Source organism: Pundamilia nyererei, unplaced genomic scaffold (genome assembly GCF_000239375.1).
Source record: "Pundamilia nyererei isolate P.nyererei 1_Seehausen unplaced genomic scaffold, PunNye1.0 scaffold00009, whole genome shotgun sequence".
NCBI classification, from domain to species: domain Eukaryota; kingdom Metazoa; phylum Chordata; class Actinopteri; order Cichliformes; family Cichlidae; genus Pundamilia; species Pundamilia nyererei.
This window is the reverse complement of record NW_005187410.1, coordinates 3,808,012-3,826,148: the sequence shown is the minus strand read 5'-3', so window position 1 is coordinate 3,826,148 and position 18,137 is coordinate 3,808,012. Positions and strand designations below refer to the sequence as shown.

At 40.9% G+C, this 18,137-nt stretch overlaps 1 protein-coding gene across 2 annotated transcripts in view; it reads right to left on the bottom strand.

Annotated features, from left to right (window-relative positions):
- xirp2b (xin actin binding repeat containing 2b) overlaps positions 1-15,951 on the bottom strand; it is a 19,579-nt gene extending 3,628 nt beyond the window's left edge. The window contains exons 1-7 of one of the 2 annotated variants that reach the window (XM_005723644.2): positions 15,758-15,951; positions 13,468-13,630; positions 12,792-12,920; positions 12,035-12,124; positions 11,679-11,736; positions 11,493-11,581; positions 738-10,161 (exon numbers count right to left, since the gene is read on the bottom strand). In XM_005723644.2, the coding sequence (XP_005723701.1) occupies positions 738-10,161; positions 11,493-11,581; positions 11,679-11,736; positions 12,035-12,124; positions 12,792-12,920; positions 13,468-13,518 (9,841 nt within the window). In that variant the 5' untranslated portion in view covers positions 13,519-13,630; positions 15,758-15,951. The other variant, XM_013908370.1, reaches the window with a different exon arrangement.
- Positions 15,952-18,137: the final 2,186 nt, after the last annotated feature.

Sequence of the window (18,137 nt, the reverse complement as noted above, 5' to 3'; positions counted from 1 at the left end):
TAACCTGGTCATGTTAATGTTTGAAGTGATTAAATGTGAAGCGCACTGCATTGCAACATTTTTCAGTGCATTTATTGTACTGAATAGATTGGATGGATTTACACTGACATACATCCCCGTGTGATAATCTGTTATAACAAAGAGCACTTAAGCTGTCCTTAAGCATAGTTAGTGAAAAGCTTTAAAAGCCTTTATTTTTTACTTCATATAATCTTTTGGTTTATGATCAAGCAGATGCAATACCAAAAACATTTGTGTCAACCTGAGCTGCACTATTGTTTTGCTCTTGTTAGCATGAAACAAATAAAACAACATCATCATGCCAGCATTGCTATTTTGAGCATGTTAGCACACTCAGATGGGTTTCAGAAATGTGGTCTATTTGTTTGTCTACATGGACATGAGATTTGCACTGTTGCAACAATCTGCACTACTTTTTAAACCACTTTGATGAACTATGCTACCTCATTGCCTACCTCATTGCCTGTGTTAGAAGCAATTATGGTGCCCATGCACACAAAAAAAGATTAGAATTGATGCACATGAACTCAAATCTAAAGAGTAAATTTTGGACCATTTCATAGTGCAGCTTGGCTGTAAACTGCCTGCACAATCCAAACAATACAACAGGTAGAAATTATACTTTTCCAACACAGCGGCACAAATTGATTTTTAAAGAAAAGCCATCTGTAATCCATGCCATTAGTTTCTGCTGTTTCATGCCACACATTTTTTACCAGATGAGGCAATCTTCGTCTGGTGCGACACAATTTGCGATGTTGTTTCCTCAGAAACACTGTATCCAAGACTCTTGAAGACTGTCTCGCTCTCCGTCCATGTTTTATGGAAATTCCTCAGCAACTTCTCTGTAGCATCTTCATCGTATGTTTCTGTTCGCCTCGCTGCAGCAGCTTTTCTTTTCACTGCATCAGCATAGGAGAAAGGAGCTTTGGGTAGGGTTGACACACTGTCAGAGTGCACAGTGACAGCTGTCCTTGTTCCGGTGACCTTGTTACCAAATTCATCAAGATGTGAGAAATGCTCTGTGATTGATTCGGTTTCAGAGAGGGCTGATGGTTCGGCTGGCACAGTTCCTACCTCATTTTTCTGCACAGGGAGGGGAGTGCTCTGCCTTGAGCCTCCCTTTGTCTCTTGAGGACTTTCTTGCTTTGAAGTGTCTGCTGTTGTTTCACTCAGGCTTGACACAAGCTCCTCCTGATCCTTTATCTCTTCTCTGAATAAAGAACTTTGCTCACCGAGTTCAAAAACATTTTTAATAGCCTGGATGTCAAAAGATGGCATTTCCTGTTCCAGGCCGTCTGCTTTCTCTTTGTCACAATCTTTGCTTTTGGAGTCATTGTAAAGGCGCTCCGTGAGTGGGATAAGCTCTTTTCTGATATATGTTTTCTCTTCTGGTGATGCAAATTTGTTTACAAGACTCGACAAGTCAGCCCTGGGAAGCTCATCCTTTTCTTTGTTCTTATTTTCTGCTTCACACTCACTGACGTCTGGGCCCAGTCGCTCAGGAATAGCAATCGGTTCCTTGCGCACATAGATCTTATTAACTCCTGCTTTTTGAGCCTCTTCAAAAAACTCTTTCTTCTCTTTGACAGATGCAGATGATAATTCTGAAGCTTCACCAAGATCTGGGTCATTTTGACCCAATGGCATATGGGTCTCAGACTTACTTTGTATTTCTTTTGCACTCAAACCTTGAGAAATGATACCTTTATCCTCTACTGCTGTATTATTAACACAAGCCTGCAGAACTTCCTCGGATAAACTCTTTCGGGGCTTTTCCGTTGCCATCGGTATCCCTGAAGCCTCCATAACCTGGGACTCGGTTTTGATTTGTCGATGGAACGAAGCAGGCGGCTCCACAATCTCAGATTTCTTTTCTGGGATTGGGCTGGGAAATAGTGGTGGTGGGGTGACGCCACGCGAGAGCTTGGCTGTTGTGTCTTTAAGTCGAGCCAAATTTTCAGCTTTGTCAAAAGTTGGAGAAGGTGTGATTCTAGTGATACGTGATGTTGGAGTGTCACACCTGCGTAGCGGCGGTGTGGGAGGTGTGGGTGGCCTGTGCAGGAGGGTGGGTGATGGCGTCACTCTCTGGGGCGAGTCAGTTCTCCGTTTGGACTCGATGGTGATGAATGTCGGTGACGGAGAACGTGTCCTGAGTGAGGGTGAGGGAGCTCGAAGGTCGACGGACTTGGACAGACCCACTTCTTCTTTCTTTTTTTCATGTGAGGATTCTTTTTTGGTTTGGCTCTCAACTTTGGCTGAACCGATGCTGATCTTGGATATTTTTGGCGATGCTGCACCAGAAACCACTCTCTCAGATGCCGGCTCACTTTCACGCCTGTCCTTGGTTTCATCTTCTAGATCTATTGGCTTGGCCTCTGCTAATCTCCTTACATTGGAAACAATATCTGTACTTTTTTGAGCATCCTTTGCATCTTCAGATCCCTCCAGTTCACATTTTCTTTCCTGATTGAGCAAACACTTTGCAGATTTTGCATCGGTCTTTTCTGAAGCCTTTTGCATCTCTGTGAAGTGAGAGATTAACATTTGGACCTCCTGCTTTTGAGATTCCTCTGTTTGTGCTATTGTGGACTTAATCGGTTCATTTTGTTCTGACTCGCCAGTCACTGTAATTGGCACATCCATACTTTCTTTTGGTGGTTCTTTCCCACTCTGCTGAGTAGCTGTCAAACCTGTTTTTTGAGATCCTTCTACATGCTTTTGAACAGTTTTTTGCTGTGTGGAATCCTGATCATCTGTGCTGTCTGTGGTAACGACTTTTCTCTTGACTTCTATGTGCTCTACTTTGTGAATCTGGGTGACTGCAGTTGTCTTTTGCATTTGCTGAGTGTTCTCAGATGTTGTTTTCTTGGTTTCTATAACTTCTGTCTTTGAGTCGGTGAGAATATCTTTACCTTGACCTAACTGTGCAACCCCTTTAGACTTTTTTGACTTCTTTTTCTTCTTCACTGGATTTGTGTTGTTGGTTTCTGATTGGTTGTCAGTACTTACAATAACAGCAGGTGGAGCAACACCAACAGGGGGAGGATGTGGAAGAGGAGGAGAGGGAGTAACTTTCTTAATCTCCTGCTTTAACTCTGTCTTTATGTCTTTGGGTTCATCGATCACTTTCACCTCAGCAGGTTCCACTTTGAAATCTTGTGAAACACTCTGTTTCTCAGTCTCACTGGACGATTTTACCTCTGCTTGCTTTTCTTGTTTATTGCTCTTTTTCGCCTTCTGGTTTGGCTTGCCTGTTTTAACATTTGCATTAGCAGCTGCCGTTAGCTGATTAGGAATGCTTTCTTTCATACAAGGTGAAGGATCAGCTTTGCTCTTGTTGATATAGTCCAATGATTTGGATTCCTTGGTTTCCTTTTTGGACAGGTCATGCATTGTTTCTATGTCAGGTTTCTGGGCAGTGGTTTTCTCATCTTGTTTTTCTTCAGATTTGTTGGACACCTTTGTTTTCTGACTTTTCAAGTCTTTCTTTGTACGACTAGCTGTGCTGTCTGTTTTTGCAACGTCAATTACTTTTGTCTGCACTTTTTCCACCTTGACAGATTGAGCAGACTGTTTTGAGGAAACAGTTTTCTGCATAGTTGTATGCATCTGTTGTCTAACAGCTGAAGTGGATGTGGTCTTTTGAATAGAGACAACCTTGGAAGACTCGTTAGAGGCGATTTGCTGTTGAGCAGAAGATAAAATTGTGGAATCTGTGAGGATATTCTCACTTGCATTACTCCGTGTTGAATTTGTGGCTATGATCTGCTTAGATAGATTACATGACAGTGACTCTGAATGAACACTCACTGGTATCTTTGCATTGCTGCCCTGTGTGATTTCTGAGCTGATGCCATTTGACTGCTCTGCATCTTCAGTGGAAATCATTTGGAGAGCAGAGGTGACTGAGTCATATATAAAAGTGGGCGATGGAGTGGTTGGTGGTGTGTTTTCCTCCCTCAGCTTCCGGTACTTTTCTTCAGCTTTTATTAACGGTGTGTTAAATTTGCTCATTTTCCCTCTCATAAAAGGAGGAGGAGATGGCGGAGGAGTAAATTTCATGGGAGCAATGTAAATTTTCTTTAATGGCTGTGGTGACTCTGGAGGAGGAGGGATCTCATGTGAAATAGTTTTTGATGTATGCGTTGTTGTTGTTTTTAATGTGTTTTGGCTCATTTCCATTTGTTTCTCAGTAGTTGTTTCCACCTCTTGTGTTTTGCTGAATTCTACTTTAGGTTCCAGCTTTGGCACTGGATGCAAAACGGGAGCTTTCACTTTTTTGACTGTCATCTTTTTTGCCTTTGCTGGTGAAGGATGAATTGGTTGTGCTGGCATGGTCTCGAGTTCTTGTTGAGATGGAGGAGGTGGGAGGAAGTCCTGCTCAGTAGTTAGCGGTGGTGGTGGTGGTGGAGGAGGGAGGTGATCGATGTCAGTATCAGCGGAAGGAGGATGAGGACTAGGAGGAGGAGGAGGAAGATCAGTATCTATCACCGGTGGAGGCGGTGGGAGAGGCAGATCAGCTTCTGGTGCTTTTGGCTTTAAGACGTAAACATCAGTTTTGACTTTGTTTTTACCAAGTTTTATCATGGCCTTTGGGTTAGATTTAAGGTTACGAAACTCTGTCTTTAATGTTTTGATGCCGTGATTTTGGGTAATAGTTTTGTGGTCCACAACAGTTGTTGATTGCTGAGCCGACTGCTCCATAGTGTATGTTTTTGTAATGGTTTCATTGGAGATGGTGTGATTTTCTTTTGGTGCTTCAACAACATTTACCGTTTTAATCTTCTGTATGTTTCTTTGTGCATCAGTTTTAAGATTTTTAATGGGTGGGCTCTGCTTGACTCTTCTATATGCTCCCAGACGGACTTTTGGAGTTTCACGCTGCGCTGTTTCTAGCAGTGATTTAATAGTGCCTTTTACATCCCCCTTTATCACTTCTTCTTTCTCCAGCTGGCTTTGCTCCTGAGTCTCATATAATGACTTAATTGACATCTTGACATCACCCTTTATATCACCCTCGAGGCTTGAGCTTCTTTGCACCCTCTGTGTAGGTGGGGACTCCATGAAGAGCTGAATCGTCCCTCTGACATCACCCTGAACATCTATTTCCTGTTGACACTTTTTCATCTCACTGGATGCATCTTGTAGACTTTGCATTGCTGTCTGAATATCACCCCTCACAATTTCTTCCTTTTCAATTTCCTTCACTGCTTGCTTCGCCAGTTCCAGAGATTTCATTGTTGCCTTCACATCTCCGGCAACTAAATCCTCAACAACAGTTTCAACTCTTGATGTTGCTGATTTCTCAAGAGATCTTAGAGTCCCTTTGATATTTCCTGGTATGATATCTGGCTTCTCCACCTCCTTGTGCCTCTTCTGAGCCCTTTCCAAACACCGTAGAGCTTTCGGTATGTTGCCTTTCACCACCTCCTCTTTCTCTACAATGACTGTCTGATTCACTGATTCAGACAATGAATTCAAAGCAGCTCTTAAGTCACCTTTCACAATTTCCTCCTTTTGGATCCTTTCCAATGAGGCAGCTGGCTCTGACATGAAAACCTTGACTGTGTTGTGAACATCACCCGGTATAACATCCTCAACTGTACGCTCAATTTGAGTTTGATTACAGCCAAGCATGAGTTTTGTGCCCTTGATGTCACCCCCAACAATCACTTCTTTTTTTGCTGTTTCAGGCAGAGTATCATCAGGCTCTAACTGGAGTTGTTTAAGATAGTCCACAGCCCCAGATTCAATGCACGTAGAGTAAAAGCTGACATTTCCCTTTTCAGTGTCATCTACCCTTATCTTCACTGCCCAATCTAACTTGTCTGGGCTGGACAGCCTTTGAAGAGCACTCTTTATATCCCCTTTTACAATGTCCTCTTTTTCAGCAGAAAGGTTTTCTTGTTTATTTAGAAGCGAATATAATGTCATCTGTACATCTCCTTTTTCATCCTCCTGGATGAGTATTCCATGTTTTGCTGATCCATCCTCACTGAAAAGTTTGTTTATAGCCTCCTGGATGTCACCGCGTATTATTTCCTCCTTTTCAACAGTGCTAACTCTTTCTTGGCTAAATAATTGCTGTACCGTTGAGCTGACATTACCTTTCTCTTCTGAATCTATGACTATCTGCTGATCCTGTCTTTCCTGTCTGTTCAGTAGGTTCATCATGATAGTCTGCAGATCTCCCCTGATTACTTCCTCTCGTTGAATCTCAGGAGCCTGCTTGTTCATTAGCTGGTATTTTGCCATCCTAACGTCACCAATTTCATCAGTTTCAATGAGAATTCCCTTCGATTTCACCATTTTCTGACTATAAAGTTCCTCGAGAGTTCCCTTGACGCTCTTGCCCAGGATTTCCGTCCTTTCCACTTTTGTCTCATTAAAGTCGTCAATTGGTGTCGTCTCAAAGAGCCAAGTTGTTGTCTTTACATCCGCTTTGGGGATCTCCTCTTGAGGCATGTTTGCCTCCTCATCCTCATCTGCCTCTTTAATGTGGTCAAGAGGATTTTTCTCAAACAGCCAGACTGAATGTTTAACATCTCCCTTTGCAGTCTCCTCCTTTTTAACAGTTTCAATCAAATTTTCAGAGCTCATACTTCTGATTTTGTCAATGGACTGAGTTTCAAATCTCCACTTAGCAGTTCTGACGTCACCTTTTTGAATTTCACTCACATTAACAGTTCGAACACATCCCTGTGACAAAGTGTCAGACTCAAAGCGATGCTTATTCATTCTTACGTCGCCCCCTTGAATGTCCTCTACTGTTTTTATTAAAGGCTTCTTTTCTTCAGCAATCTTGTCAAGAGGCTGTGTCTCAAATTTCCATTTAGCAGAGACGACATCTCCTTTTTGCACATCCTGCTGTGTGACGGATTTAATTATATAAACCTCATCTGTGTCCTTGATAGCATCGAGGGGCTTTGTTTCAAACAACCATCGCGTTCCTACAACATTTCCCTGTGTCACCTCCTCACTTGTGACAGTGGTGACCTCGTGGTAGTGGCCCTCTTTGTCCTGGATGGCATAAAGGGGCTGAGTTTCAAACATCATTGTGTAATTTCCTACATTGCCCCTCTCCTCCTCATCACAGACAATTTTTTGGATTTTCTTCAGCTCTGTGTCCACGTCAGAGGAAACCTCCTGAATTTTATCTAAGGAGTAGGTCTCAAAAATAAAACGACCCTTATCCACATCTCCTCCTTGTACGTCGTTCACTGTGTGGCTGCTCATCGTCTGCGCTTGACTGTCGTGTATGGCATCAATGGATTGATTTTCAAAGAGCCATTTGCAGCTCACAACATTTCCTTTTTGTATGTCTTCGGTCTGAACTCTCTTGAGCTTTTGCATCACTTCCTCAGATGTAGAAGTGGTGATATCAGATGTTTGATTCTCAAAAATGTACTTCATCCTAGACACATCTCCAGATGCAATGTCTATCTCTGTGACACGTTTAAAAGCTCCCATCTCCTCTCCAGTGAGGTTCTCCAGTTTCTCTGTTTCAAAGAGAAAACAAGCCATTCTTACATCTTTTCCGTTGATGTCCTCTTGTTTTACAGTGCGCGTGTTCAGAACTGTCTCTGTCTCATCATGGATAGCATCAAGTGCTTGCGTCTCAAAAAGCCAAGTGCAGGTTTTAACATCCCCCTTATACATTTCTTCAGATTCGTTTTCATCCTTTACCTCCCCTCTTTCATACAAGATGTCCATTGGTTTGGTCTCAAATAGCCACTTGCAGGTTTTCACATCACCTTTCACAACATCAATATGTTTACTTGAACCCACAGTTTCTTCATCTTCAATGTTGCTGAAGTACTTGATAGCGTCAAGAGGCTGTGTTTCAAACAACCACTTTGCAGTTTTAACATCACCCGACTCAATTTCCTGTTTGGATATGCCCTTGATAATTTGATATTTGTCGATGCTTTCATCGAACTGATCAATCGGTTTTGTTTCAAACATCCATTTATATGTTGTTACATCTCCTTTAACAACTTCCTCCCGACGCACTGTTTTCACCTCGTGGAAGTGACCTGCGCTGTCTTGCATGGCATACAATGGAGTAGATTCAAACAATTCTGTATTTGATTTCACAGAGCCAGATGTTACTCCCTCTATTAGAATCTTTTGAGACTCATTCCTGCTGTTTAAATCTGTGCTCTCAAAGATTTGCTTGTAGCTTGACACATCCACTTTATCAATTTCTTCCAGGTCAATTGTTCGGACGACTTCTTTCTTTTCCTCTCTAATCTGCTCCAGAGGTTGGCTTTCAAATCGCCATTTCTGATGTCTAACATCACCCTTCTCCTCATCAAGTTCTACAGTCTTTTTCAGTTTTCCCACCTCTGCCAACTCCTTTAACTCTTCTGCTGGAATTGTTTCAAAATAATGTCTGGTTGATTTGACATTACCTGCAACGACATCGTCTTTAGTCAAAGGACGTGCATTTGCATCATCTTTCAAAGTATCCATTGGCTGGGTTTCAAATACCCAACAGTTCTTGCGTACATCTGCCCTGCAGCTTGTGCCGTCCTCCTGTGTGAGGTCATCTTCGACATTCACTGTTCGAGTGACCTCTTTCTTCGCTTCTCTTATGTCCTCTAAAGGTTGACTCTCAAAGCGCCACTTTTGGTGTCTCACATCCCCTTTTATTTCTTCACTTATTGCTGCCTTTTTAAGTTTTCCAACCTCGGGGCAGTTCTTCCTGACTGCTTGAGGGCTGCTTTCAAAAAAGTGCCTTGCAGATCTAACATTGCCCCCGATAATCTCCTCGATAGACTGAGGTCTGGCATTGGAGTCATCTTTCAGAGAATCCATTGGCTGTGTTTCAAACACTAAGCAGTGTTTTCGCACATCAGCTCCCATGATCTCTGTCGTTTCCATTTGTGAGCTTTCCAACTCACTGAGAGAATTTAATGTTTTTATCTCAAACAGCCACCTGCCCCAGTCTCCTTTATTGCTGTCCTCCATGGAAAGACTACACACAAGTTTCAAAGGAGCATTTTCTCTGTTTGTGATGTCCAGAGGTTGGGTATCAAAAAGCCAACGTGAAGCAATTGAGCTCTCCAATTCAGTTTCAATTTTGCGCACAGACTTAATCTCCAGCATCTGACTTGATTGTCCCATAATAATACATTTGAACTGAGTGTCAAATGTACTTGTTACTGTTTTCACATCTCCATTAATCTCCTCTAACACTGACCGCAGACACAGCAGGTGGCTCTCATCAATGGTCTCAGTGTGCCCAAGGACTCCCATGAATTTATTGTCAATCATGTAAATGGTAGCATTTCCATCCTCCTCTGTGAATACAATTTCCTTCGTCAAATCCTCCTCTTTATGCATTTTGTTTAGGGTGTCCATAGTTTGAGTTTCAAACAACCAAGCTGCAGCGCGGACATCTCCTTTATCAAATTTATTAAATTTGTTTCTGTATTCTGTGGAATTTGTGTTTTGTGAGCCCAGCTCATCCATTGGCTTGGTCTCAAACATCCATGCTGTTCGCCTTACATCTTTTCCCAGAATGATTTCCTGCTGAGTTATTTTCTTATTGTCTTCATCGTCATCTGGAATTTCATCTCTGATGGCATCCAGTGGCTTGTTTTCAAACTTCCAACGCATTGCCTGCACGTCCCCGGGAAGGATCTCCTCCCATTCTGCATATTCTTCATCATTAATATCATCAGGACTGCCAACATCATCTTCATACATGTACTCCTGGCTCTCTACCTGGTTGTTCTCGGTTTCGTTATAATCAATGTAGTACTCTTTCTCAATATTCTTGCGAACCTCAGGGTGAATGTGCTTGTAAAGACGTTTCAGCTCATTCATACTCCTCTGCTTGATGTAAGCCTCTCTGTTGAGTGGGTATTTGGATAGGTTTGCTGGTTCATGTGCATATTGGTACTTTGGAACATTTTCGCTGTCTGGTGGCATTTGTAATAAGTCTGGAGGTGGGGGTGGAAGGAAGTCAGAATCCTCAGCTGGTGGGGGTGGAAAGTCCTCATAATCCATCATTACAACCATTGTGTCTTGCAGTTCTTCAGTATGGGATGCTTCACACACCTCACTAGCCACTATGTTGTTTTGAGTCGCACTTGAGGACCACTTTGATCGACTGATGTCACGTCCAGTCTTTACAAGGAACAAAAATGACATTAACAGGTAAATGATCCATCAAATTACAACGAATTACAGATAAGTGACATATTTACTGAAAAGAAAGTATCTAGGATCTTAGGTGAGCCAGTGTTCTGTTATTTAATTGGGTCAAGATATATGATTTACATCATCTCCATGCATTTCAATAAAGCACTGTATGACCCCTCTTGAACATATGGAAGGGAATACTGCCGTCCTGGTACAGACCACTCCCATCAGGATAAGAACAAATCATCATATTATAAACATGAATACTCAGAGAAACTTTGTACTGACACATTTCTTTAAAGGTATGGTGAGCAATAATTTTTTTCCAAGGGGCCACATGAGAACCTGGGAATGGCCTCTTGGAAAAAATTTCTCCTCACCCTGCACCAAGGGGACAATTGGACCTAAAAAGTGACTGGGTTCCCATATTGTCAGGGTCAAGGGGGGTAAGTCTTTCCTTTAAATTGGCATGATTTCGTATATATAAATTACTCTTGACCGAGTTGTGAAACTACACAGCAGACTGACAGTTTACTAAAATAAATGGAACTGTGTGATGTTCATCTTTTTTTTTTTCCTTAAGCATAGGAATCACTAAGAAGAGTTAATGCTATATCTAAAGATGTTAAATCAACCACCTTCTCAGTACTATTATCAATATTTTGACCAAAAATATTCTATTTTGCTAATATTTTTTTTAGCAACTGTCTCTCCCTGTAGTGTTATAATGTAGTGACAGAGTCTGTCACTGCCACACTGGATTCTGGTTCCTTCAACTTAAACATGGAGATGTATGCAGGACTGCAGCATTTCTGCAGATCTCCTACAGCAGTTATTTGCCTCAGTGCTTACTGATTATGCAAACAGAACTTTTCCTACTGCTGTTGCTTCATATTAAAAATATTCAAATGGCCAAAATCTGCAGACTTTTATTGCCTTGTCACATTATTCATTTAATATGTCAAGAATACAAGATCATGTTTATTTTCTGCAGTTCTCGACAGCAGATCAGTTCTAAGCATTTAAAGAATAAAGGCAGAAACTCCAGTGGTATGTTGCGGGAGTGAGACTGTATACCTCCAACCCCTTGCAGAGCCTTACTGTCATTGGTGTTTGTTTGTTTACATTTAAATAAATAAACATATAAAGTAATGCTTCCATTGTATTTTTGACAATTAAACAGCCCAACCTGTAGAATTACACAGCTTTAACTTCATGTAACTTTAAAAAATGTAACAGTTCCAAGTTCCAATTAAACAGTCCAAAGTAAAGATTCCTTAATTTCATGTTCTTAATGGTTAAGTGCAAATCATTACCTTAATTGGTTTTTGTGGCGTGGCCTCTTCTATTGTTTTTTCAAAGTGATCCCTCAGTTCTTTTGTTGTGTACCTGGGAAAATCCTCTTCTAAAAGTCAGCACAGCCAAAAACAACAAAGGCAAGGTTTTAATCAGCACAGTAGTGACAGCTGATACAGAAAAGCCTATAGAAAAAGCATTACTACCTGTTTCATTTTGATGGTTTTCATAAGTGGATGCCAAGTTGTTGTCGCTATATGACACCTGTGAGCAATTAAAATGGGAACGGGTAAAGAGAAATTAGGGGGGAAACTGCACAGAGATAGACAGAAATGTAATAAGTGAGCATCATCCTTTACATCCCGCACATTTTTCCACTAAAAATAATGTTTTTAATCTCTGCTCAAGCTGTTAAAGACTACTAAACACACATTTATTAAACCAGTCAAACTGATTTCTATTAGTTACAGTTTTTACTCAACAAAGCAATCAATGAGTTTAGATCATTAGCGAGCCTTATTGCACTGCCTGCAAGAAAACAGTGAGTGGAATTATTATTTACCATCATTTCTTGATTGAAATTTAGCTGCTGACTGCCTGGGAGGACCTGTCTGGTGTCACTTGACTCTGTCACCTCTGAATGGGACATTTCCTGTGAAGAGAAAGGGCATGGCATTCAAACAAGGTGAAACTGTGCGCATGCCACATGTACACACATCTACATGAATATATGTTTGTCCTTGTCATGGCCACAGATGTGACTTGACTCCATTCTAATTCCACTACAACTCCATCCAACCAGAGCATAATAGCACACAACTGTATACCATGCAGAGAAGATGTTGGACCAGATTGCTTACTGCACTTTCAAATGATGAATCACAGATGGAGGCAAGATGACAAAGAATGTGCCAAGCTGTTCGCTCATGCTCTTCTATAGCAAAAAAAAAAAGAAGAAAAAAAAATCCATTGCTTTGCAAAGTTTCTAAGTTTCTATCTAGCAAAACGAGCTACAGCATAAGTGAAAATGCCCGGGAGGTTTTCATGGAAGCTGTTAAAAATGTCAAGCAGTGTCTGTAACTTAAGCCCACACACTTTGGTACTCGTGCAACAAGAGATACTAAGAGCCTCACTGTTAACATTCAGTCTGAATTTTGAATTTTTACTTGCAAAGTTCCTCATGCAGTGATGCAGATGGAAAACGGAAACAGCTCAGGTCAGAGAAAATGTTCTAATGATTTAATCATAGGCATTGCTTTCATGCTTTTTGTATCAGCCTGATGAAAGTAAAGTAATGCTTTGTTCTGCGTAATGTGTACCTGCACGGTTCTGTGATGGAAATGAAACTGGGTTACATTATGTGATGATGCAGTTTCCTGGGTCTCAAATTGTTTCCTCACACTTGCAAGTCCCCCAGGCAGGGAACAGACCCCCAACTCCTCCATGACCTAATGAAGCAGGAAATATCGTTAGCTGCCTCCACTTCTACATGACCTGAAATCAAACGGCTGCTTAATAGGGTTATTCTGTCTGGCATGCATGCAGCACAGACTGCCGTCAAACATGGTGTAGCTAATGCGGTTTGCTTTTTGTGTCTGCAGACACACGCAAAGGCGGGCACAAACTTATGTTCTGTTTGTGTAATTGTTTTAGAATGGCATGACAATTTGTGAAAGCTTTTGCCAAGTAAAGCAAACAATAATACTGCATTTCTTGAACATTTTTTCTATAGTAAGCCTTGCAATGGCAGTCTCATGTTTCCACTCTATTTATAAATGTTTGCACTGGTCTTTCACTAATATAGCATGGCATCACCAATGATAATGGTGGGAATACCAGCTCAGTGCAGCACAGTCAGCTTGAGACTCTCCAACAAGAAAGCAAAAAAAGCAATACAACTGACTACAGAATCATAGTTTCTAATTACGCATACCGCATGGTCTGTCAGGTACTATAGCTACATGCTGAGACATGTCCATGCAGAAGCTGAAGTACCCCGCTGGGGATGGTGTTGTCTGCCCGCTTGGAGACAGTTGCCTGGTACATGGCCTCACACTTGACCGGTGGGATGACCTCTGAGTCCACAGAGCGAATCCCGATTCCTCTGGTTTAAATCTTACAGGAAGTCCTGCCCCGGTTAAAACTTCGCTGCCAGCAGCTAAGGCACAAGAAGCCAACTGTTTAAGAATTTGCTATTTGTGTGTTTTATTTGCTGTCATCAAATTATTAAAGGATAACATGACATCACAGTGACGCTACAAAAAATTAAGTTAAAGCATTATTAAAAGTATCTAAAGCTTTGATGATTGTCCTGTCATTAGTGCATAAAGAACAAGAGTTTGGGTATAAATATACAAATTTAAGTTGTATATAAATGGATTATATATTGATCTTCTAGGAAATATTGTACAAGTATTTCCAACTAAAAGCACATAAAATCATTCATTTGTAAATATATTCTTGGAGACAACAGGGGACTGCTACGATGCAGGTGGTGCTCCCACAAATGACGTCCTTTAAAACATTTGCACACCTGTTGCCTGACATCAAGTTGGTGGATGTGCAGGATTTATTTAAAAGGAAATAAACAGCTCTACAAAGTGGATTCCATCATCATCATGATTTGCTGTCATGTTGGCCCATGGCTCCTGAGTGGAACAGAAATGAAGTGTACCTCAGGTGTATGGTGGTGCATTGAAATGATCACTTAGATCTCAATGAATTTTTAAGAGGATCATAAGCAGAAAAGTTATTGTATCTTTTAATTAATGAACTGCCCCCCTTTAAAAGCACTTACATTATTCATCAGGTCAAAGCAGGAGTGCAACATGAGTGCGCTGGAGCCGTGTTAGTTATTATTATGTATAACCTGGTAACTTACAAATGTTTTATATTGGGAACGTTATTAGCCTCCAGAAACCAAATAATATCTTGAACATAGCAACGCTGCTGAAAAGACAAACAGCATCCCTTCTATGTCTGGGACATAGAAAGCATTCACACCTCATTTCTGTGGATGTGGAAATAAGAAGGATAGATTTTGCATTTTTATAGCTGTACAGTTGAAAGTACAACATCAAAATATTCATATAATGACCAATTACTAACAATGGAAGTTGAAATAACACTAACAACACAAAGATTTTGCTTTGATGAATTATGATTGTATAAGCATCCTATTCTAATAACTATATCCACACATTTCCTAAGTATCTCTTATTCAAGTCCCAAGCTCCAGAGAACAGGAATTCAGATATGCAAGCTCAATAGTGGGCTGACAAACTTCTTTAATATGGCAATCTGTGAGTAAATAACTAAATATCATTGCATTTTTTAATGGTTATTTTTTCCATTAGCATATTTGTTTATTTTCCCTGCTGACTATTTTTGATCTGTAGCTCACCAGTCTACTATTTTAGCCTTGGAGGAATGTTAACATGTAAATGAGCTAGTGCATTAAAAATACTTTTAAATTAGGCTATTCCTGTTACTTTAAATCTCAATTTATAGCATTTAAACTGAAAAAAAAACAACAGAACAAAACAAACAAAAAAACCCACTGAAATACCTCCAAGGCCATAGACCCATTGACTCTCAATCACTACGGTATAGGAACAAAAAATTTGTAGAAAAAACATGCTTAGGCTATCTCATGACACTGACTGAGAGCTCAAATAACAAGAAAGTGAAGTAATCTCGGCGCCGTGCAAAAATAAATCACGCCTATTTTAAACTTAAGTGTGATGGGTCGTGTTTCTCTTTGAAATATAGAGGAAAGCTATGGGGGACGCGATTTTCCTTTACAAAAACATCAAGATAAACCATATATACACATCAGTTTATGCCCAACTACTCGTCAGTATTCCCTTTTTTCATCACTCAGCTGGCGACATATCTCCTAGAGGGTTGGCCTTGGTACAAACAGCTTAGCAGCTCAGAGTTTGGTCTCTTTGGAATTAGTTAAAGTAATGAATGTATACTCTCCTCGAGCTAATAAAAAAAAATCCTCAGCGTTAATTCAGCATTTTAGTCACGGTTTGATTTATATTTTGGCCCAGTGTCCTGTATTTTGAGTGAAAAGGTGCTCAGCATGAAGGCAATATTGATGTGTTGAATCAAACAAACACAAATCCATAGTTTCCTCTGCAGGTATCAAAAAGACAACAATGTAACAATGTTCTGTATCACATAAAAGTTTCTATGCATTCAGAATTTCTTAAGTCAAAATCAATCATGTATTCATTCCACATACACAAATACCTCCCCGAGACTGCTCATTACCTACCAGAGAAGGAAGATGGTGAATTATAAACACAATAAAATAAAAACTCAGCAAGTAAAATCCCAAAGGAAAGGCCACTGCACCCTCGGCATGCGGGGTCTGTCCAACCCAAAAGCAAATCCCAGTCAGTGATGGAGACCAGCTCCAGTATTATGTGTTCACTTCTGTCCAACAAGCAGATAGTGACAGCTGATTTTATTTTAGACCCTCCGCCCACATGCAAAGGATGGACCTGGGTTTTTTTTTTGGTTTTTTTTAGAGAGTGAGGCCTCCAAGCCTCCCATGTCAAGTCCCCCCCCAAATAAAATCCATATGGAAATACTTCCTGTGACTCCCCTGCCGATGCTTGGGTACTAATAAATCAGGTCACCCTGGTTTCATCATCATCATCACTTTGTATTAGAGTGCACTGCATACTCCAGCAGCTGCCACCGCCTGTCATGATACGCAGAATTATGCACAGACAAATCCACAACAAATACGTGGAGGATCTCTTATTATTCACTGCTCCTGATAATCCCGCAGCGCGATGCAAAGTGGATGTCAGGCAGGTGCAAATTCAAGTGACAGTTAAACGGTGTTGAAATGTGTTGGCCATGCGCTGTGCTTTGCGGTTGGTCTGAAATAGGGTCAGTGATGTAATGCTATTTGTTAAGGTAAGGAGGGTTAAGGAGGCCATAAATACGACAGGAGACACCTCTCATCCCACCAGCTCATCTCGTTTGGCCAAGCTGCAGACGGTGGCGCCAGCCTGACTGGTACTTGTGGATGGTGGGTCAGAGTTTGAGACCATCACGACCCTCTTCATGCTCAGCATGTGTAACTCACACCTGCAATTCCAACCAGCTGTTTTTTAAAGAGACACTCTTGGTTCTTGCTTCCACAAAATCACACAAGAAATGTCCAAAATAAATGTGTTTTTAAATCAATTTTTCAGTGCGGCTAATATGATAGTAAAGTTGCATCTACTCCCAGATGTTCACTGTCAGATCTTGAAAAGAGCGAGAAAGGGCTACGAGAGAATCTGAGAGATATTTCAAGGTCTCCTGTTCTTTTCACGATGACCCTGATTTATTCAGCTTGAAGTCATGTCTCTGTGATCCATAGCAGGGTTAAGTCATGCAGTGAGAGGAAAAGGAAAGGAAGCATATTAAACTCCACCTCTCTCACACACACACACACACATGCGCACAGGAAGAATTGACAGCACTGGCAAATAGAAGCGATTTTTACCCGAAACTACAGGATTTTACATGTTAAGAAGAAAGAAAGAAAGAAAGACGGACACTTTTTTGGCTGTAGAACAGTTCAAACCGAGTCCACGTGTCTCCAGAATAAATAGATCAGTGTAAATTGATAGAGTCTCTTTTGCTACAGAAAGTCCTCACAAACACTTTGTACAGTAAATGGACAGCATTTACTATGTCTGTGTTTACAACAAGTGCTGGAAGACACTTTGAACAAATGAAAAAATGTAGAAATTCTGTGAGTGTTTGTTGCTGGTCATACTTTTCTTCCGCCGTGAAAATAAATCATTCAGGTGGGATCGTAGCCATTTCCAGCTGTACGGTACTTGTTTTTGAGTAGTGTGGCAGATGAGGCTACAAATTCCCGTGTTATTCAGTATAGCACCACCAGATTAAATCTTAAATCTGATCCAGTCTAATCCAGTCTGCCCTGGTGCATAGCCAAAACAAGACATGTGCAACTGTCCAGGTCCGTGGGCATCAACTCAAAGTATACAGATATATACGTGAACATGGGGAAAGTGAGTAGTAACTTGGGATGTTGCACAGACTTGACAAAAACGAATAATTTACATGCAACAAAGACAGACTAAGTAAGTGAACGCTCTCATCTTTCTGAAAGACTTACATCAACATGCCCTTAAGCAAGGCACTAAACCACTGGCTGCTTCCTCTTGAGAAGTGGCACCTCGCCAACACAAGTGTTTGGTGGAGAGCTTTAAAGTGTGAATTTGTAAACCTCTCTGCTCTTGCAACTACTCACCCAGGCTGTTGCTGTAAATATCTTTGAGCTTTTTGTCACAGTGCCTGATTAAATAAGTGAGAGGCCCAGAGGAAAAGCCTCTGAGCTGTTTACATTGCAAAATTTAATTAGATTTCTGAAACAAAGAAAATGTCACACTCACAAAGGCTGACAGACATTTCTGTCTGATGTACTGTGCGACGCCTATACTGAAGCGCTTTTTGGTTTCAGATGATCTGAAGACTGTAAAAACGTAATGTCATAGCCAGATGACGGCTTTATTTATTTAACAATACGAACACAAATATCTACAGCAAATGTGACAAAATGTGACCATAAATCCTCAATCAAAGCGGTTTCCTGTGTGGTAAATAGTGTGACAAATCTAAGCAAA